The sequence below is a fragment of the Erpetoichthys calabaricus genome, chromosome 13, assembly GCF_900747795.2.
Source record: "Erpetoichthys calabaricus chromosome 13, fErpCal1.3, whole genome shotgun sequence".
In the NCBI taxonomy this organism is placed as follows: Eukaryota; Metazoa; Chordata; class Cladistia; order Polypteriformes; family Polypteridae; genus Erpetoichthys; species Erpetoichthys calabaricus.
This window is the reverse complement of record NC_041406.2, coordinates 90,311,541-90,333,887: the sequence shown is the minus strand read 5'-3', so window position 1 is coordinate 90,333,887 and position 22,347 is coordinate 90,311,541. Positions and strand designations below refer to the sequence as shown.

Sequence of the window (22,347 nt, the reverse complement as noted above, 5' to 3'; positions counted from 1 at the left end):
GTTCCCAATCGTCTTTCAGAGTTGCATGCTGTGTCTGTCACTGTGACTACCCCTTTTATGCCCTGGGTGTCTCTGCATGCCGTCTTGAACCTTCCTGGTCTTGTAAAGTGAAAATTCCAGGGATTTTAGGAATGCAGAGCTCAGTGTACTGTTGTAACATTTTGCTGTCAATCCCATTCAGCCCCGCTTGCCTTCAGAGTAATGTGCTTGCTACTACAGTACAGTTTGCACCCATGACCACCTGCATATTGATATTGTGATACTGCTTTTGATTCACATATGTGTGCTCATCTACACTTACATGAATGCAGCTTGCTTTAACATTACGCTACATGACATCCTAGGGAAATTTATAAATCGGCATATTACCTCACATTGTAAGAGCACTTAAAATTTGATGCCGAATTTGAGAAATGGTAGCTTGTGACATTCCCAAATCATTGCTATTACAAAGCTGCTTTTTCCTGTAGTGAAAAAACATAAATGCATAGATGGAGATGCATAGATGAAGTTTTTTTACGACTTTTATGACACCTTTCCTGCAGTGTGCAATCCGATCTCTGCCTGAATGCCATCCTTTGGCAGCTCCTAGTGTTTTGAAATCCTGGTGAGGTTAGGATTTGTTTCCTTAAACAGGAAAATAGGTGAAATGCTATTTCTACTACTCCTAAGAGTATGAACAAATTTACATCATTATGGGGTTTTTGAGATAGTTATGACCCTTTTTGTACTCTGAGACACTTGATAATAAGGGCACAGGTATTCTTCCACATCTCAGAGTTCTCCATATTATTGTAATAGATTATTCTAAATTGGATTTTTACTAGTATAAATTTGTTTGTAGTTGAGCATTCTCTGCACTAGCCTGGTATTTTAGCTACAGTTGGTTACTGAATTGTGCCTTCTGCGGTGACAGCGCAATGGTAGAATCTTACTAAGAAAATTAATGGATGGATTGCAGTTTGATAGTGGCACTGTTTGCACCACTGCCTTATAGTTCCAAGGACTTGTTTTCATTAGAACCTCTTTATTTACTCACTGTACAGGACTGCTAACATGGGAAATCTGCCTGACTGAAATAGACTGAATCCCCATCTAGCATTGTTTCCTGCATTGTGCCTGACACTGCTGGAATAGATTGATGATTGTTCATTTGTTTGACTGATTGATTAATTATGTGGCAGCATATGGAGATCTATTTTGTCCTTACTTTGTTTGGATTGTAGTTTAATTTCTGATTAAACAGCTTCAACTCTGTGTGTGCTTTGATGACCGTAGTGTTCTTGGTGGGATAAAGAGATCATCTTTCTCTCTTCTCTTCTGTTTTGCTATAGGATGAAGCTTCATAAAATAGATGGATACTGCGAGCAATGAATTTTATGTGTGTGTAATATATATATATATATATATATATATATATATATATATATATATATATATATATAAAATACACACACATGTATGTATATGTGTGTATGTATATATATGTATGTATGTATATATAATATATTTATAAATATATATTTATAGATATGCAATATATGTATGTTTATATGCGTGTGTGTATGTGTTATTAAAATTATTTTCTTTTTTTTTTTGTTTTTTCACTATACAATGTACTGTTTTTGCTGGGAAAAGAGACTCTGTTTCTCCTTCCTGTCTTGCACTGAGGGAAAAAATATTAAGAAATAGATGGATGTTTACAATATTTTCCATTAAAAAGCAAAAACATACTCAAATAGTCTGTTCATATCATTTCCTTTAAAAGAGCGTACATCGGCCTATAAAGTGCTACTCATTAAAGAGACGAGTGGATACTTGTCAGAAGCATTTTCATTCGTCTCTGTAGCGGATTCATTTTATTTTATTTTTATTTATTTATTTTTTTATTTTTTTACAGAACCAAGAAAGCAAAACATATTCTACAGAGGCCATACCTCTCCTGCTAGGCGAAGGTATCGGTTCCGCACTAATGCTCCTCAGAGCTCTTATTGTAATGGAAGAAAGAACAGGTTAGAACAATTTGACTTTTAACTAAAACATTTAATGTAACCACATTCTCTAATAATGAAGTGAGGTGGTCGGATTCCATATCTTGTGTGCGAATTACAAATAAATGTTTGATTGATGCCTATAGTAATGCATTATAGGTGAGTTAATTTTTTTCCTGTTACGATTATTTAAGTTGTAGACCACATTACACTAATACTACAATAAAGAGAGAACACTTTGGCATTTTGCAAAAGTTTTTTGGTAAAACAGTAGATTCACTCACTGTCAGTGAATGCTATGAAAGCTTTATCATTTCTAAACAAAATGTGTATTAACAAGCAATGAACTATATTTTCTTTCATTGAATATTTCAGATTTTATAATTAATAATTGTATGTCATTGTCATCCTATCAAGTTTTTTATTTACTCTATTCAGCAAAATAATTAGAATTGTTCAGTTATTAATAGGATAATGTAAATTTGTTATAAAATGTTATGTCTTGTTTGCTTACATAATGTATTCCTTATGGCACAGTGCTTAAATCAGTAAAAAAAATGCCTGTATATGCATGTGTGTGTATATACTGTAACACATATCCATATTTTCTTGTATGTGTTGCTGCCTGTATGTTGATATGTCCAGTACTGTGCAAAAGTCTTAGGCACTTGTGAAAAATGCTGTAAAGAAGGTTATGTCTTCTGAATTAGTGTGCCAATAGGAAAGAGAATATTGTAGAGTTCCAAAAATAGCTTTTGCAATAAGATATTTAAATGTTCGTAAAGAAACTAACATAGTAATAGACAACTTTCTAGTTTACAAATGACAGATCTGTGTAGGCACACAGCCCAGTGCTTGAAGAAGGAAATATAACAGGTGCTACTGATCAAGGCCATAATATGTAGGTTGAACGAAAAGTGAAGAACTGAAACAGACAGTTGTAAAACTAAAAAGGTGAGTTTGTGTAAAATGTGGCAGAGCGGAGTATAGTGCCGAGACACAAGGCAGTCATCTTACATCATCAAAGTCTCTCTGAAGCAGAAATTCCATGACAGACAGATGTTCCCAGATGTGCTATCCAAGCCATTCGGCTGAAGCACAAACAAATGAGCAAAGCTGGAAACACAGTGGTCAGGCTAAGTGTAACTAACCAGAAATACATCACATTTACTTCCTTTTGAAATCAGAAGATATATAGCACTGCCATCGGCTCAGAACTGACCGAGAACTTTTATTAGAAATAGTCTTCATGGAAACAGTTTCCATAGAGGTGTTGCCACAAATAAATGCATTCCTCTGAGGTGGAAACAACTCACCTATGCACTAAAGCACAAGGACTGGGATTCAGAAAAATAGCAGCAAATGCTCTGGACCGATGAATTAAAATTTGAAATTGTTGAAGGGCAGGAGAACAGTAAATGGATGAATGTCTTCAAGCAGCAAAGAAAGACGTTGTGGTTTCCTGCAGATTTGGGGCTGCATTGTAGCAAAATTGGATTTGGTGATTTGATCAGAATTGATGGGCTCCTCACTGCTGAGAAATACAAGCAGATTATTATCCATCATGCAGTATCATCAGGGAGAATCTGATCAGCCCCATCTTCATTCTGCAGCATGACAATGACCTCAAACACATGTCCAAAATCATCAACTGTAGCAAAATGAGGAACAGGGAATCCTGCAATGGATACCATGGCCCTCACAAGCCTAGCTGGTCTAGAATTACTTGAGAGACGAAAGCAAGTAAGACCACCAAATTCTGGAATTGGACTTGGGCAAGATCTTCAAGCTTGGAACAACCTAACATGCAAGTCCGTTGAGAAAGTGCATGCAAGTGTACCTAAGAACGTTGCTTCTGTTTTTAAGACAAAGTGTGGTCACACCAAATATTCATTTTTTATATATATTTAGGATGGAATTAATAAAAACATGTTGGCATTATTTTTAAAAGCATTACTGCTTTGCAGCATTTTTTCACAAGTGCCTAAGACCTTTGCACAGTGCTGTGTTTGGTTGTGCATCTACTGTATTTGCTTAATTTTACATGATTTTTACTACTAGATTTGCATTTGTTTTTTTTTAGCCATATTTAATTACTGTTTAAACTGCTGCACTGTTAAGCAAAAATGCACCTAATTAGAAAAAAATAAATTTGTTTGAACTGAAACAGTTTTGGTCATATACTGCCATTGTATAATTATAACTACAAACTCCAAATTGCTTTATGTTCTAGCAGCATCTTTAAAAATGAAGCGGTGCTGCCTTCATATGAATCTGTTCAAACAGCATATATTTCACGCTCTTCCAGATGTGGTCTTGGAAGGATTCATGTAGGTTGAAAGATCAAGTATGTTTTAGGCTTAATTCAACTAAATCATATCTCATACAGTAAAATACTAGAGACTTTCTCTATATTTTAACTGTTTCTGTTTTCTAAAATATGCATAAACTTGCTTGAACTTTTATTTCTTTAAGGCAGGCATATTCCCCCCATGCCCACATGACTTCTCTTCCCTCAGTACTCCAGTATTTTTAGTGTTTTCTCCATCCTGCATACATTACAACTGGTCATGGAACTAACTAAATTGTACTATTATAATTAATATATGTAATTTATGTTTTAGGCAGCTGTTTTAATTTCTGGGATAATGATGAGTTTGTTTTTTTTTATTTTATTAGACGAAGACATGCTGTTCACAGCAGTGATTCCACATCTTCATCTGAATCGGATGATGAACAGTATGAGAGGCGCAGGAGTAGAAAAAGAATTCAGAACGGGTAATGTTTGCAAATTGTGAACAATGCTACATAACGTTTCATTTCCCAGGAATATTCTTTTATTTTCTAAATTCTTAAATTGTTTATTTCCTTTAATTCTCATTTTAAGTTTTTTTCCTGTCCTGTTTTTACCAAAACGTCTGTCATGGTGATGGTACGTTTCTTGCTTATACTTGCAACATGTATTAGGTATGTTTCTACATTGGTAGTGAACATGAAAGTGTTACTCTGCAATAATTTGTGTAGGTAATGTTATAATAGATATTATTTGGTTTTATCAATACCTCTATTAAATGGTTTCATTTAATTTTCACATTAACAGGTGCCTTCCACTGAATTTCCGAAAAGACGATTTACTGGGAATTCACAAAGATCGCATGAAGATTGGCTCGAGCCTTGCCGATGTTGATCCAATGAGCATTGATAAAACGGTAAAGTGTGAATGCTGGATCATTTGTGATTTCATCCACTCATTAATAAGTCTGCAAACTTCTTAATCCTGTTCAGGGTTGCCTATTAAAGCTCTCATTCACTTGTTTCAGGGCCAACATAAGGTTACTAATAATGTTAATCAGTGAAATTTGCTAAAGTGTTTTTTGCAGCAAATATGCGTGATTTGCCAGTGACCTTGCGAGTTTTCCGAACTCACAGTGAAGCGAACTCTGTAGGGTTTGCTCATTACTAGTTACTAATTCGCACACACATTTTGTTTTTTTCTCTCCATGCTTTACATACCAGGGTTCATAAGAAAAAAATAATCGGATGTTGGTATAGCGTGCTATCTCCACAAACTGAAAAGGTTGGGGTTTTGAACCTCGTCTAATGGAGCATTGAGGCAGCAGGGCTAAGAATCCCAACACTGTGCCATCCTCAACTACACAAGACCTCGCTCACCTGCTTTACATTTAAATTGTAAAATAACTTCAGGGTTTTTTTAATTTGTTTTTAGCAGTATGTTTTATTTGGTTGTGAAACTACAGCCCTCCATCTTCTCATCAAAAGTATATACAGTATATTCTTCCATATCATAACCAGTTTTTCCAGTTCAGGGAGCCAGCACTAATTCCAGCAACACTGAATGAATAGACAAAAATAATTCCGGGTTGGATACAACCCCATTGTTTGGCTCATTTTCACATGCGCACTCTCATTATCGTTCACACTATGACAATTGCCAGTTATTCTAACATGCTTGTTTTTCGGAATGTGAGAGATAAACTAGGACACACAGGGAGAGATTCTGACTGACATAAGGAGAATGCATAATCACCACACAGAAAATTCTCAAGGCCAGCATTTTAATCTGAGACTGGATCTGTGAGGCAGCAATGCCAACAAATGCATCACCATCGCTTATCATGTTGACTACCCTGGGTGGTATGTTGACAGAGCAGCTCTCTATGTATTGAGTTTGATTCTTTCTGTAGGTGTTTCCTTGAGAACTATCCAGAGCCTGATGATGTTGTCAGAGGTGCCAGCTATCTGTGACCCTGTAATGGACTAAGCAGTTTCAGAAAAAGCAGTGGATGTGCTGTATGAAAGAAAGAACTGATTTAAGGGAGGATTCATTAATTGAAGCTGATGAGTAAAAGGGATATATTCCTCTGTTTTTGTAACAGGTGACTTTTGACAGTATTGGCGGTTTGAAAAGTCACATTGCACTTTTGAAAGAAATGGTGCTGTTGCCCTTGTTATACCCAGAAGTGTTTGAGAGGCTGAAAGTTTCACCTCCACGGTGAGTAACTGCTGACTTGAATCAATTAACATGCATATTTATGAGAGACATTAGTTTGTAAATGCTTGGTAGAGTGAAGTGAATATGCATTATGTACTCTGAGTATATATCTATGCAGTATCTTATTTCTTCTTCTTTGCTTTAAACTTTTCCTTCTTTTTTTGTTTTTAGAGGCTGTTTATTTTATGGACCCCCTGGCACTGGCAAAACATTGTTAGCCAGGGTGCTGTGTAATGAATGCAGTCAGGGAGGACAAAAAGTTTCATTTTTTATGAGAAAAGGTGCAGATTGTCTGAGCAAGTGGGTTGGTGAATCAGAGCGACAGCTCCGCCTGCTTTTTGATCAGGTAATTTGCACATTTTGTTGTCTTGTCTAATTTTACAGTCATCATTTTTATACTAGCTATATCTCGACAATAGACAATAGCTAAAGTGGGGTATAACTTTCACATACATCTATCAATTATAACATAATTATACTGACAGGCGAAGTGATTAACATTGATTATCTTGTTACAATGGCACCTATCAAGGGGTGGGATACATTAGACAGCAAGTGAACAGTCAGTTCTTAAAGATAATATGTTAGAAGCAGGGAAAATGGGAAGCATAAGGATCTGAATGACTTTGGCAAGGGCCAAATTGTGATGGCTAGATGACTGGGTCAGATCATTTCAAAACAACAGGTCTTATGGGAGGTTCCATGTATGTGGTGGTTAGTAACTACCAAAAGTGGTTCAAAGAAGGACTACTGGTGAACTGGCAACAGGAGATTTTAATGTTGTGATTGATTAGTGTGTGTGTGTGTATTCAGTCAATTATTATTTTTTTCTTTTAGGCATTTCTTTCTAAGTGATGTCTGTGGATCAGGATTTGAATTTCACAATAACTCTATGTATCAACATTGGCATAATTATTATCATTGTAAAATGCTAGAGAACATTTTTGAATAAAACTGCTCCAGTAGATACTTGCTCTGCAGAGATAACTGTACATACATTGGGAAAGCATTATGGCAAGGTCCGATTAATGTAGGGTAAGCCGTGTGCTGGACAAATCAGATTTTTTGCATTATTGTTATAAAAGATTGCTTTATTGCTTTCTTGGTAGGTTTTAGTACTTAAAGAGGCATGTACATTTGAGTCATGTGGGCCCTTGCCAAAGTATATTTATTATCCATCCATCCATCCATTTTCCAACCCGCTGAATCCGAACACAGGGTCACGGGGGTCTGCTGGAGCCAATCCCAGCCAACACAGGGCACAAGGCAGGAACCAATCCCGGGCAGGGTGCCAACCCACCGCAGGACACACACAAACACACCTACACACCAAGCACACACTAAGGCCAATTTAGAATCGCCAATCCACCTAACCTGCATGTCGTTGGACTGTGGGAGGAAACCGGAGCGCCCGGAGGAAACCCACACAGACACGGGGAGAACATGCAAACTCCACGCAGGGAGGACCCGGGAAGTGAACCCGAGTCTCCTAACTGCGAGGCAGCAGTGCTACCACTGTGCCACCGTGCCGCCCTATTTATTATCCTTTCACATATATTTTTTTTAACTGCAGTGCTTTTCAGATACCACAACCATCTCTTATGTCTTAATTTCTCTAACTTGTGTTGATGTCGCATTACATGACTTCTAGTCATGGGCTATGTTTGCTCACTGCTGTTGCTGGATCTTATCAGTTGAAATGACTGAAAATCACTATCCATATCAAATTTGGCGATTGCATGCTAACCTTCCAGCACAGTCATGCGCGTTACTTTTTCTAACTGTCTGTAGCATGCTGCTTGACGGAGCCCAAGCCATACGATGGGTTGACAGGTACAGTAAATTCAGCTGTAATCTCTGCCCTCCCCTCCCCAAGCCCCCCCCCCCCCGCCATTCTGTCTTGGTATGGAAAACAAATGACATTAGACAAATGAGTTCCTTTTCTGTTTGTGAGGTCCATAACCCCATGTTTTATATATCTTGTCACTGCATTATATGTATTGAATGTCTGTATATAGACTATGAATATTAGGGGTTCTTGAACCATCTAAGAATCCAAATAATACAAAAGAATATACATAAAATAAGAGGTGTTTTATTCTAAATTAAAGGTATTTACACAAATATTTATATGAACAGGAGATTAATAATGGTCCCTCAGTGGGCCTTCCCACAAATGTGGTGATCTTTGACTACCACTAGAGCAGGTTTGGTCATTTACCCACAGATTCAAATAATGATCCCAGCTTATCTCACATGTTCAGATTCTTCTCTGACTAGGGGGCTTCGCCCCCTGCTCGCTTCGCTCGCCAACCCCTGGTGTTGGGAATGACAAAGAGCGTGATGTATGAATGAGATATAGAATAGTGTGAAGGTGTAGATGATGTAAATAGAAAGCAAACAATAAAGTGTGTGGCTCAGTGTAAAGGTTTATTGGAAAATTTCTTTGTACACGCCGTTTAAGTGTAAAAGGTAATTCCAGGTCAGAACTTGTAAGGTCAATGAAGATGGTTATTGTTGTGATCAGAGTCAAGTTTGTCAGAGCTTAGAAAGAGTTGTGTCTCTCCAGGAAGTAATGCAATGACTTGGGTATTTATGTTTTCCACATTAATATTTTTTGGACATAATATAGTGCGTTTTGTTAAAAGGGGCATTTGGTCTAATGAGATTGCTGTTCCAAATCTGTCTGTAACTAAGTCGTCGCAGATAAAGGCTTGAGGAATTGTAATAATATCTGGGTGAAGTCTATCTGTATTGGTGAGTGTACCATCTCCCAGTTGTAATAAGCAATTGTTATGATCTGGTTCTGGACATCGTATCTTTTTTACTAAATGTATCTTTTGAAAGCAATTCCAATTTTCTGCGTATTTTAAGGTGCACTGAACAATAGCTGAGCGCATGGCATGTTGAAGAATAGCTAAGCACTGTCTAAAATCTCCTCCTAATAAAAGTACCTTTCCTCCAAAGCGAATATTATTATTCATAAACGTTTGTAGAAGTTTATGAATGGTGTTGAGTAAGTGACTGGATGCCATTGTACATTCATCAATAATTAACATTTTTGCAAGACGGATGTCACGTGCAGTGCCACCGTTAATGTTCATAGTGGATACCGATTTGTAGGATCTAATGCAGTTGATAAAGATTTCACTTTCAGGTACATCGTTAGTTATAAGCTTCTGTAGATATTCAGGATATGAATGTAAAGGAGGCAGTCTAATTTGACCCTTTTGACAACAACGTGTAAATGTATTACTTGTATTGCCAGTTGTTTCTTCAGGGAAGTGAACTGAATGACAATGATTGCAAATGACATTCATTAATCCGAATGAATTTTCCTGGTGTATGTTTTGCTTGTGCCGTTTGAGAGGCGCGTTGTTGCATGTGTAGTATTTGGGACGTGTTGTTTTGGAGCTGTAATCGATTTGCCTGTGCTGTGTGAGAAGCCTGTTGTAGCCTTCCTTGCCGTTAACGTATGTCTGAGACGGGAGATGTTTCGTTTTGAATCCGTGCCTGTTGCGATGCAGCACTTTGATTGATAGATTGCGTCATGTGGATCTAGGATGTAGATTTGTGCATATTTGCGTTGTTGATTTGTTTCAGGGTGCACTCTTCCAATGCGATGCAGTATTTGTGCACATATGCGAAAGCAGTATGGGCCATTGCCTTTTGGTGGCCTGATATTTACTCCGGTAGATGCAAAAGCAAATGAACTATTGTAGGATCTAATGCAGTTCATAAAGTTTTTACTTTTAGGTACATCGTTAGTTATAAGCTTTAGTTGAGCTTTGCGTTTTTGGAGCCGAGACATTTTTTCTTCTCGAAATATGGATAAGTAATAAGGAGTATTGCACTCACTGTTAATATGGAGCCTTTTCTGCGGTTGAACGGTTAATAGTGCCTTATTGTAATGAGATCCACCTATGCTGCATAGTGTGAATTGTGTTTGGTCCCGTTATCCGAGCGGTATCGTTTTGTACCTGTGATCGTGAATTCATGACTTGTTTGTTCTTGAGCGTGAGAAATATGGATAAGTAATAAGGAGGATCGCACTCACTGTTAATATGGAGCCTTTTCTGCGGTTGAACGGTTAATAGTGCCTCATTGTAATGAGATCTACCTATGCTGCATAGTGTGAACGTGTTGAGATGACGTATGTTTAATACGGACGGTTCATTTAGAAATGGGGCTTTGTGTGTCATTTGTTATTTATGTTACTGTGGTCGTGGGTCTGAATCGTCGTTTTTGTGTACGTTTCGTGTGCTATGTCCGTAGTCTGTCCCGTTTCGTGTCCAATGGGCTTTGTGTGTTGCTCGCGGCTTCTTTTTTTTTGTGTGCTTGTGGCTTGTTGAATCCTCCTCTTTGTGTGCGTCCCGTTTCGTGTGCAATGGGATTAAATCCTCCTCTTTGTGTGTGTCCCATCCGTTGCTTGTGTGTGTGTGTGTGTGTGTGTGTGGGTGGGTGGGTGGGTGGGGGGGGGGGGGGGGGGGGGGGGTTTGCGGGCTCTTTTTTTTTGTGTGCCAGGGGCTTGTTGAATCGTCCTCTTTGTGTGTGTCCCATCCGTTGCTTGTGTGTGTGTGTGTGGGTGGGGGGGGGGGTGTTTTGCTCGTGCGGCGCTGTGTGTGTCGCCTGCGTTTGACTCCTTTTTTCTGTGCTCACTCCTTTTTTCTGTGGTCTTGTCCGCCTCTCGCGGCACCTCATTTCTTGGGGCGCCTGCGCAGTATGTCTTTTTGCGGCTACGGCCCATGGCCGGATGTCCCTGCGTCCATCTGGTTTAGCATTCTCGGTTAGTAATATGGATATAAATGTCCACCTTTTTCACCATCTGTGCCTAAGAATCCCTCATCTCCTGAGTCAGTAGGCCAAAAGGAGCTTTTAAGCTCTGGCCAGTGACTTCTTCAGTGTATGCAAAGGGAAAAACTTCCCAATGTCCCAAATGCTATGTAGACATCCTGGAGTCACATAATTGAAGCTTCTTCTAGCATTTCCAGGCATGTATACACTGCTGTTTTTTGATCTAGCCAATTAAAGCACAGGATTTTTTGCTCATTGCATTAGCAGTTTTTCTGTCTTACAATCCTGCCATGTTCCTCCTCCCCAGCTCACCTTCCGCCTCTAATCTAAGCACAGCTCTGTCTGGTTTAAGGCAGCTTTACATTTCCTACTGGTGCCATGAGTAACCCATCTTTGACACCTGAATAATATAATCACCAAGCCCTCAGTAGACTATAAAGGGTCAGAACTATCTGTACTGTCCTGCCTGCCCTCTTAAAGGGATATCAGTTTTTTGTCCTGGAGCTGTGTGTCCTCTAGTGACCATATCTTCATGGGGTCAAAAAAGCTTATTTTTATCCCCTGTGTTTACTTGTAACTGAACATATGAAACACATGTTTAAATTGAATTAATGGATTTTTGTGGAATGTTCATGATGAAGAAAATTGGTGAAAAAAAATAGTTTTCCTATATTTTTAACATGTTCTTTGTAGAAATTAACTTTTTTTCATTTCAATCTCTCTCAGGCGTACAAGATGCGGCCGTCAATAATATTTTTTGATGAAATTGATGGGCTGGCTCCTGTTAGATCCAGCAAGCAAGACCAGATACACAGGTAAGAATGCAATTGGTGTGCACCACTTGAGCATGCAGAAATCTGGATTAATGATATATTTCAGAATTTTAATTCCTTAGTGATATCAATGGCATTTGAAACCATGATGGAGGAGATGATTGGTTCTGTTACAAATATATGTGCTGATTAAAATATATGGTGGCACACAAGGGGGCTCCGCCCCCTGCTTGCTTCGCTCGCCTACCCCCGGCGTTGGGTATCCTGAAATACATTAGTTGACCCAAGCAGCACATTATTCCTAACTTCACTCCGCAGTAGTGCCACTCACAATATGGCGCTGACGCCTGCGCCTTCCGTACTTTATGGACCCGTGGGGCCTCCGTAGCCTCTTCCGTTTGAATGTGGGCTGCAGCGCAGAGTCCTCTTTTTTGTGTGGCTGTCGGTAGTCGTTAGCCATGGGCGCATTGTTGCTTCATTTCTCATTCACGTCAGTTGAGCTCTTTCGTTTTTGGGCCGTGACTCCTTCGTGCGTGGTGGATACAACTTCGCATGCGGTTTATGATATGCGCGCTGTACGCGCCTGTGCAGTACGTCTCATGATCCCATCGCCGTGTACCTGTGTCCATGCCATCCGGTTTACCATTCTCGGTTAGTAATATGGATAATGTAAATTATTTGAAACATTCAGGTACAACTATAAAACTAAGATTAAAATTTGTCATGTCATTTTCTAACCCGCTTAATCCAGACCAGGGATATGGGGGTGCTTGCTGGAGCCTATCCCAGTTAGCATAGTTCACATGGCAGGAACAAACCCTGGACAGGATGCCAGTCCACAGCAGGGCGAAGACACACACCAAACACACAGTAGTGCTAATTTATCATCGCCAATACACACCTAACCTGCATGTCTTTGGACAGTGGGAGGAAAATGGAGCACCCAGAAGAGACCCACGCAGACACAGGGAGAACATGCAGACTCCAAGCAGGGAGAACCTGGGACACAAACACCGGTCTCCTTACTGTGTAGCAGCAGCACTATCACTTGTCAGTTTAAAATAACATTAAGAATTACTAGAAAGCTGATAATAAATTGCAAGTTTAGAAAAAGACTAAGCATAGCCTAGTGGCTATGATACTGAATGGTGAACTACAAGGAAGGATTCATGTTCTTGAAATGGTTACATTTGTCATCATTCGCAAGTCAGTGAAACAAATGAAACAAATGTATACTCTTTAGAAAATGCATTGAAAAGGGATATAAAAATGGCTATGCAAAAGTAAACATATTATAGTAGTTAGAGAGAAAAGAATACAGTAATCCCTCGCTATATCGCGCTTCGCCTTTCGCGGCTTCACTCCATCGCGGATTTTATATGTAAGCATATTTAAATATATATCACGGATTTTTTGCTGGTTTGCGGATTTCTGCGGACAATGGGTCTTTTAATTTCTGGTACATGCTTCCTCAGTTGGTTTGCCCAGTTGATTTCATACAAGGGACGCTATTGGCAGATGGCTGAGAAGCTACCCAACTTACTTTTCTCTCTCTCTCTCTTGCACTGACTTTCTCTGATCCTGACGTAGGGGGATTGAGCAGGGGGGCTGTTCGCACACCTAGATGATACGGAAGCTCGTCTAAAAATGCTTAAAGATTATCTTCACGTTGCTACCTTCTGTGCAGCTGCTTCCTGAAGCGACATGCTGCATGGTGCTTCACATACTTAAAAGCTTGAAGGGCACGTATTGATTTTTGATTGAAAAACAAACTCTGTCTCTCTCTCTCTTTGTCTGCTCCTGACGGAGGGGGTGTGAGCTGCCGCCTTCAACAGCTTTGTGCCACAGTGCTTCGCATACTTAAAAGCCAAACAGCCCTATTGATTTGTTTGCTTTTCTCTATCTCTCTGACATGCTCTGCTCCTGATGCGCACTCCTTTGAAGAGGAAGATATGTTTGCATTCTTTTAATTGTGAGAGGGAACTGTCATCTCTGTCTTGTCATGGAGCACAGTTTAAACTTTTGAAAAAGAGACAAATGTTTGTTTGCAGTGTTTGAATAACGTTCCTGTCTCTCCACAACCTCGTGTGTTTCTGCGCAAATCTGTGACCCAAGCATGACAATATAAAAATAACCATATAAACATATGGTTTCTACTTCGCGGATTTTCTTATTTCGCGGGTGGCTCTGGAACGCAACCCCCGCGATGGAGGAGGGATTGCTGTACTATGGGTTCTGCCCTTAATAAGTACATTAAAAATTATAAATGGCACAATAGGTACATTTTAATTAATATGGTGATCTAAATCAAATTGTAGTGAATTGTTCACCTGATTGAAAATAGCACAACATAAAAAAGAGGAGCATTGCTTATTGACATGCAAGACTTGAGTTTGAATTGTAAACAAAATGGAAACTCTAAAAGGTGAGCCTTCCTATCTAGGTCTGAAAAGTATGAATAGTTGACTGAGCTAGTGAGAGAATTACAGAGAATAAACTAATTGGAATCCTCACAACCTGTGTTTGACTTTCTGATGCGTTATGAGCTTTTTTAGAACATACACTAGACAGCCAGAAGTTGAAAGTGATTTTCTGCCATGTATGAAGCAGCCAGAATGAGGATCAACACTTCCATGTCTGAGGTCAAGGTTCTCTCTTGGAAAAGAATTGATTGCTTTCCCCAGGTTAGGACAGGGGAGGGGGGCTACCTTTAGTGAAGGAGTTCAAGTACCTAGGGATCTTGTTCACAAGTGATGGAATAGGGGAACATGAGATCAGCGAGCAGAATGGAGTGGCAGCAGCTGCTCTGCAGGTATTATACTGGAGGTGAAATGGAGTGGAGTCTAAGGACAAAACTCTTGGTTTATCAGTTGATCCACACCCCTATCCTCACCTATGGTCATGAGCTACTGTATATGCAATAGCCAAAAGAGTGATTCTGCAAGTACAAGTGGAAGAAATAAGGTTTCTTCAAAGGGTGCTGGACTGACACTCTATGATAGTGAGAAACTCAGCTATTCAGGAAACCCTCAGAGAAGAGTCACTGTTCCTCCGGTTCGAGCAGAGCCTGTTCAGGTGATTTGGGCATGTCATAAGGATGGTCCTCTGAACGGCACCCCCTAAAGCTATTCTGGGCACATCCTACTGAGTGGAGAACTTGTGGCAGATGCAGGACATGCTGGAGGGATTATATTTCTCTGCTGGCTCGGAATGCCTGGGAATTCTTGAGGAAGAGGTGGAATCTGTAGCTGGGGACCGGGAAGTCTGGGGTGACTTGCTTGGCATGCTGCCACCACAATCCCCACCAGAAAAAGCTGTTTTAGAAAATGAGATGAGATTTACATTGCTGGAATATGCAACCATAAGAAGTGTTTTTTAATGAACATTTTGATTGTTGCTTTTCTTAGTTCTATTGTGTCCACCTTGCTGGCGCTGATGGATGGTTTGGATAATCGTGGAGAAGTCATAGTGATAGGTGCCACGAACAGGCTAGATGCCATTGATCCAGCATTGAGACGACCTGGGCGCTTTGATCGAGAATTCCTCTTTGATCTCCCTGACAGAGAAGTAAGTGGCTTATAAATTCTCTTATGCTAAGCTAGCCTCACAGTATCAGTGGTCTGTTATTAGTAACTACCATGCTACTATAATGTGAAAAAATTGGCTTTGAAAATAAGACTTTGAAAACATTTATTGTAACAAAACTCACTTTTTAATTTCAGGCCCGTAAAGAGATATTTAAAGTTCATGCTTCCCATTTCCATCCAAAGCCCTGTGATGCTTTGCTGGAAGAACTTGCTGAGAAGAGTGTCGGTAAGATGGTCTTTGCTGCTTAATTTTACTAAATGTCACATACCTGTGCACCTCATGGCCATTTCTGAATTAAAATGAGGGATGAAGTATCTTAGATTATTTAAATTTGATTTTATTTATTTGTTTTATTCTCTTTACCAAGCTCTTCAGGTCCAGGACCTGGGTGTTTTTATAGTTCTCAACCCTGTAATGATTATAAGTGGCTCAGTCATTGAAGGCTCTACGACATTGTCGTCCCAAAATTGGAAAAAAGGCAAAACATATGTTTACAATTCCCAATTCAGGAATACACCGTCCTACTCATGGCCCTGGAAATAGAAGTGTCAGTGTGCCAAATTTACAGTACAGTAATCCCTCCTCCATCGCGGGGGTTGCGTTCCAGAGCCACCCGCGAAATAGGAAAATCCGCGAAGTAGAAACCATATGTTTATATGGTTATTTTTAGAATGTCATGCTTGGGTCACAGATTTGCGCAGAAACACAGGAGGTTGTAGAGAGACAGGAACGTTATTCAAACACTGCAAACAAACATTTGTCTCTTTTTCAAAAGTTTAAACTGTGCTCCATGACAAGACAGAGATGACAGTTCTGTCTCACAATTAAAAGAATGCAAACATATCTTCCTTTCCAAAGGAGTGCAAAGCAAGCAGTCAAAAAAAAAATCAATACGGCTTTTTGGCTTTTAAGTATGCGAAGCACCGCCGGTACAAAGCTGTTGAAGGCGGCAGCTCACACCCCCTCTGTCAGGAGCAGGAAGACAGAGAGAGATAGCGAGAGACAGATAAAAAAAATCAATACGTGCCCTTGGAGCTTTTAAGTATGCGAAGCTCCGTGCAGCATATCCTTCAGGAAGCAGCTGCACACAGCCCCCCTGCTCACACCCCCTTACGTCAGCGCAAGAGAGAGAGAGAGAGAGTAAGCTGGATAGCTTCTCAGCCATCTGCCAATAGCGTCACTTGTATGAAATCAACTGGGCAAACCAACTGAGGAAGCATGTACCAGAAATTAAAAGACCTATTGTCCGCAGAAACCCGCGAAGCAGCGAAAAATCCGCGATATATATTTAAATATGCTTACATATAAAATCCGCGATGGAGTGAAGCCGCGAAAGGCGAAGCGCGATATAGCGAGGGATCACTGTATATGAAAATAAACTCCGATCACAGCTCTGTGCAAAAAGAAGCTTCATTAATTAATATTGCATTGTTTAATTCGAGATCTCTTCATGGCAAAGCATTGGTGCTGTCAGAATTCATCACAACACCAAACTTGATATGCTGTGTTTAACGGAGACTTGGCAAAAACCAAATGAATTTACGTCTCTAACAGAGGCAACACCAACTGGTTACACTTTCCTCACAGAGCCTCGTAGCTCAAGACAAGGTGGAGGACTTGCAGTAATTGTCAGAGTGGAGTTAAACATCGAAAGAATCCCAATTGATTGTCCATTGTCTTTCAAGTGTCTGGCTCTTAAACTAATAACGGAATCAGGTCCTGTCTTACTCATTGTTCTTTATCGTCCTCCAAAATACAATGCGTCCTTCTTATCTGATCTGACTGAACTATTAACCCACTTAAGTTCCTTTTCCCAGAGAGTCATTCTTCTTGGTGATTTCAACATCCATATTGACATCCCCACATCTAAACTGAAAAATGAATTCCTATCCTTACTGGACTGTTTTGACCTGACACAACATGTTGATTTTCCCACCCACTCTGGTGGTCATATACTGGATCTGATCTGTACATCTGGACTATCTGTTGCCAATACTTACAGCACTGATTTGGGACTCTCTTACCATAAAGCAGTGCTTTTCACTTTCATTACCTCTCTCTCCTCTTACCTGAAAACGACAAATTTCTTACAGAAACCTTAAAAATATCTGTCCCTCTATCTTTTCTGGATCCATTTCTGATCTTTTACTACCTTCACCTATTCCATCAACACTAGATAGTCTTGCTGACCACTATAACACAGCCCTTCATTCAGCATTAGATACAACAGCTCCTTTAAAACATAAGGAGGTTTCCTTTAAGTGTTCAGCTCCTTGTTATAATTCAGAATTGCGATCTATGAAAGCAGCTGGCCGACACCTTGAGAGAATGTCACGTAAGTCTGGCCTTACCATGCACATCCACGCTTTCTCTGACCACCAAAGAGCTTACAGGGAAGCACTAACTGCTGCCAAGAACACCCATTATGTCAGAATAATAGAAAGTGGCCACGATAACCCAAGGGTTTTGTTTTCTGTAGTTAATAAATTACTCCAACCTGGATCTGGCCCAACTACCTCTTCTACTGAAGTCTTTGAGAAATTCCTCCACTTTTTCCGTAACAAAATTAAAGATCTAAATAATTCAACTAGCATAAATACATCATCTGTTTATGTCTTTCGCTGTTTTCCCACTCCATCCAGCTCCTTCTCTAAGTTCTCACCAGTCACATCTGCTTTTGTTAATGACCTGCTTTGTAAGATGAGGCCGACTACTTGTGTACTGGACCCCATCCCCACCACACTACTTAAATCCTGCCTTCATGCCATAATCTCGACTATTACAACAATAATAAACTCATCCCTTGATACTGGCTTTGTGCCGCTCAATTTTAAAACCGCTTCTGTAACCCCAATGTTAAAAAATCTGGTCTTGATGCTGACAATCTTAACAACTTTCGGCCTATTTCCCACTTGCCTTTTCTGTCAAAGGTTTTTGAGAATGTTGTAGCTTCCCAACTCACCATCTACTTAACTTCTAATAATCTGATGGAACCCTTTCAGTCTGGTTTCAGAGCACAGCACAGCTGTAAAACTTCTCTGCTATGGGTAACCAATGATTTGCTTATGACAGCAGACTCTGGACAAACCAGCATATTAATTCTGTTAGACCTCAGTGCAGCATTTGACACTGTCAGACATGACATTCTACTGTCCAGAATGGAGAACATGCTGGGTATCTCTGGCACTGCCCTCCAGTGGTTCAAGTCCTATCTGACTGATAGGCAAGAGTTTATTAGTCTTGGCAGCAGCAGGTCCAGCACAGCGCCAGTCATACAAGGAGTTTCTCAAGGCTCTGTCCTCAGTCCTCTGTTTTTCTGTATTTATATGCTTCCCCTTGGCCATATTATTCGTAGCTTTGGACTGGGTTATCATTTTTATGCAGATGATACTCAACTCTACTTCAATGTTAAAAGTGGAACTTCATCAGAGCTTTCTCAGCTCACAACTTGCCTCAGTGAAATTAAAGCCTGGATGGAGCAGAACTCTTTAAAATTAAATTGCAACAAAACTGAACTCCTGCAAATTGGGACTAAAGTGCAACTTAATAAAATGAGCTCCTTCCCAGTCCATCTTGGCGGTGATTTCATCAGACCTGCCTCTACTGCAAAGAATCTTGGTGTCATTTTTGATTCCTCCCTTATTTATTCCGCCCACATAAATCACATTAAGAAACATTCTTACTTTTGTAACATATCACATGTTCGCTCCTTCCTCTCCTTTTCTAACGCTGAGAAACTTGTCCATGCTTTTATCACATCCCGCATCAATTATTGTAATTCCCTACTGGCAGGTGCCCCTTCTAATCTTATATCACAGCTCCAGCTTATTCAAAACTCGGCTGCAAGAGTCCTCACACGGACCAGCAGCAGCGAGCACATCACACCCATCCTGTGATTATAGCCTCCTTGTGCCCAATATCCAAAGAATCTGCAAAAAATGAAAAATTATACATAAACATAGATTCAACTTCTTAAGTTGCTGCTTTTTTTATATGTACATTTTTTTTGAAAAGCAGAATATTCCAGTAGAATACTATTCAATCAAACAAATAATAATATAACAGGTTTTCCCATTTACTGCAAAATCAATACAGAGAAGACAAAAGAAAAATTTAAAATACAAAGGGAAAAAAAGGAAAACGAGATTTAACCCCCACCTCATATACTGTGTTCTTAACGCCTTAAAAGGAATTAATATTTTTCACCCAAACATTTTACTGATAGCTAAATAGAAATTTATCATTTATTTGAAACAGGAGGAGAGTAATTTCCAGATTCCAAGCCCAACTAAAAACATAACCAGCTGCTACTGCACAACTGTTGGAATTTGAAAGAATTCATTATACTGTAATCCATTTCTGCTTAGAGTGCTTATATATTAATCTGGAAATATGCCACAAATTTAACTGAGGTTATATTTCTCTGTTGTGTTTATAAAACTATTGTTGGGAATGGAAAATTGTAATATTACAATTAATGTATCCATTTACTTTTTTTTTTTCTGGAACTGCAGGGTACTGTGGTGCAGACATCAAGGCCGCTTGCACTGAAGCTGCACTTTGTGCTCTTCGTCGGCGATACCCACAGATCTACTCAACAAGTGCAAAGCTGCAGCTGAATGTGGAGTCAATTGTTGTCAGTCCCAGGGATTTTGCAACAGCCATGCGCAAAATTATACCTGCCTCCCAGCGCTCGGTAAACTCTCCTGCAGAGGCTTTGTCACCCATCATGAAACCTTTGCTAGAAAATACTTTGCAAGAAATTATGGAAGCACTTAAACAGGTCTTCCCACATGCAGAAGAAAGACTGAAGAGGAAGCAACCCAAAGGTAGGTATAGGATTCAGGTCATAAACATCCTGGTTTAAATGAAGAAATGTAGTTCTAATTACAGTACAGTAATCCCTCCTCCATCGCGGGGGTTGCGTTCCAGACCCCCCCCCTGCGAAAGGTGAAAATCCGTGAAGTAGAAACCATATGTTTATATGGTTATTTTTATATTGTCATGCTTGGGTCACAGATTTGCGCAGAAACACAGGAGGTTGTAGAGAGACAGGAACGTTATTCAAACACTGCAAACAAACATTTGTGTCTTTTTCAAAAGTTTAAACTGTGCTCCATGACAAGACAGAGATGACAGTTCCGTCTCACAATTAAAAGAATGCAAACATATCTTCCTCTTCAAAGGAGTGCGCGTCAGGAGCAGAGACTGTCAGAAAGAGAGAGGAAAGCAAACAAATCAATAGGGCTGTTTGGCTTTTAAGTATGCGAAGCACCGCGGCACAAAGCTGTTGAAGGCGGCAGCTCACACCCCCTCCGTCAGGAGCAGAGAAAGAGAGAGAGAGAGAGACAGAGAAAAACAAACAATCAAAAATCAATACGTGCCCTTCGAGCTTTTAAGTATGCGAAGCACCGTGCAGCATGTCGCTTCACGAAGCAGCTGCACAGAAGGTAGCAACGTGAAGATAATCTTTCAGCATTTTTAGACTAGCATCCGTATCGTCTAGGTGTGCGAACAGCCCCCCTGCTCAATCCCCCTACGTCAGGATCAGAGAATGTCAGCGCAAGAGACAGAGAAAAGTAAGCTGGGTAGCTTCTCAGCCATCTGCCAATAGCGTCCCTTGTATGAAATCAACTGGGCAAACCAACTGAGGAAGCATGTACCAGAAATTAAAAGACCCATTGTCCGCAGAAATCCGCGAACCAGCAAAAAATCCGCGATATATATTTAAATATGCTTACATATAAAATCCGCGATAGAGTGAAGCCGCGAAAGGCGAAGCGCGATATAGCGAGGGATTACTGTATATTGCAAACTTAATGTTACTGAAAATAAAACATTCCAATGTAGAGCTAATTTGTTCTCTTACAAATTTGCACTTTGATACTGTAAGAAAAATAATGCTGCACGGATGTGATGTTTGTCAGTCAAATTCTGTAGAAAATTGATATAAACATAGTAGATTTTGAATGAGTATTCATTAATGGTCAAAACTTACAGACATACCAAACAAGTAGAGAGAACATTAGACCTGGTATGATGACCCAATAGCCCTCCTAACTGATTGGCTTTGGCTAGTGAAAAGCGAACCCTGTTAAATTAATTTTACCTTGAGTTAGGCAAAATCACAGAAATGTTTAGGAACTTTGCCAGATTCGATGAAATGCTATGATGTCCGTGGGTTAGGAGAAACTGTACTAGTTTTGAGTGGATTATAATGGTTTAATGTGTCCATGAGGGCCAAGGAAGCATTTGCCAACTATACTGCAATAAGTGTTGTGGTCAAAAATGTGACCTGAGCTGTGAAGCAGGAGTGCTAACCACTGTACCACCATGCCTCTCTGAAATACAATTAATATAATTAAATTTCAGACCATGTTTTGCAGACAGGAAGCATTAATTCATTAAGGTTTGGCCCTTACAGATTTCATAGCAGATATTCACCTCTCTTCTTCGCTGCTACTGCTACCAAAAAAGTGTAACACTAAAGAATGTGGATTCTACACTCCTTACAGTAAGACATTACCTTTAAAACACTAATATACTGACACATTTCCAGATTCCTTATGCATCTGTGATGTCATGTTGGCCTTACAAAGCACCATGGGGGACAAGAGAAAGAAGTTCTTCCAAGCCGGCTGTCCAACAGATTTCCAGGAAAATAATCGGTGAACACAGCATATTCACT

General features: G+C 39.8%; 1 protein-coding gene across 1 annotated transcript in view; it reads left to right on the top strand.

Moving 5' to 3' along the window:
* Window positions 1-22,347, top strand: part of LOC114663470 (ATPase family AAA domain-containing protein 2-like) — a 66,904-nt gene that overhangs the window by 19,109 nt on the left and 25,448 nt on the right. The window contains exons 8-16 of the mRNA XM_028817220.2: window positions 1,901-2,012; window positions 4,671-4,769; window positions 5,092-5,200; window positions 6,389-6,504; window positions 6,676-6,850; window positions 12,025-12,113; window positions 15,479-15,638; window positions 15,794-15,884; window positions 20,174-20,488. Of these exons, the coding sequence (XP_028673053.2) occupies window positions 1,901-2,012; window positions 4,671-4,769; window positions 5,092-5,200; window positions 6,389-6,504; window positions 6,676-6,850; window positions 12,025-12,113; window positions 15,479-15,638; window positions 15,794-15,884; window positions 20,174-20,488 (1,266 nt within the window). The remainder of the gene's footprint in view (window positions 1-1,900; window positions 2,013-4,670; window positions 4,770-5,091; window positions 5,201-6,388; window positions 6,505-6,675; window positions 6,851-12,024; window positions 12,114-15,478; window positions 15,639-15,793; window positions 15,885-20,173; window positions 20,489-22,347) is intronic.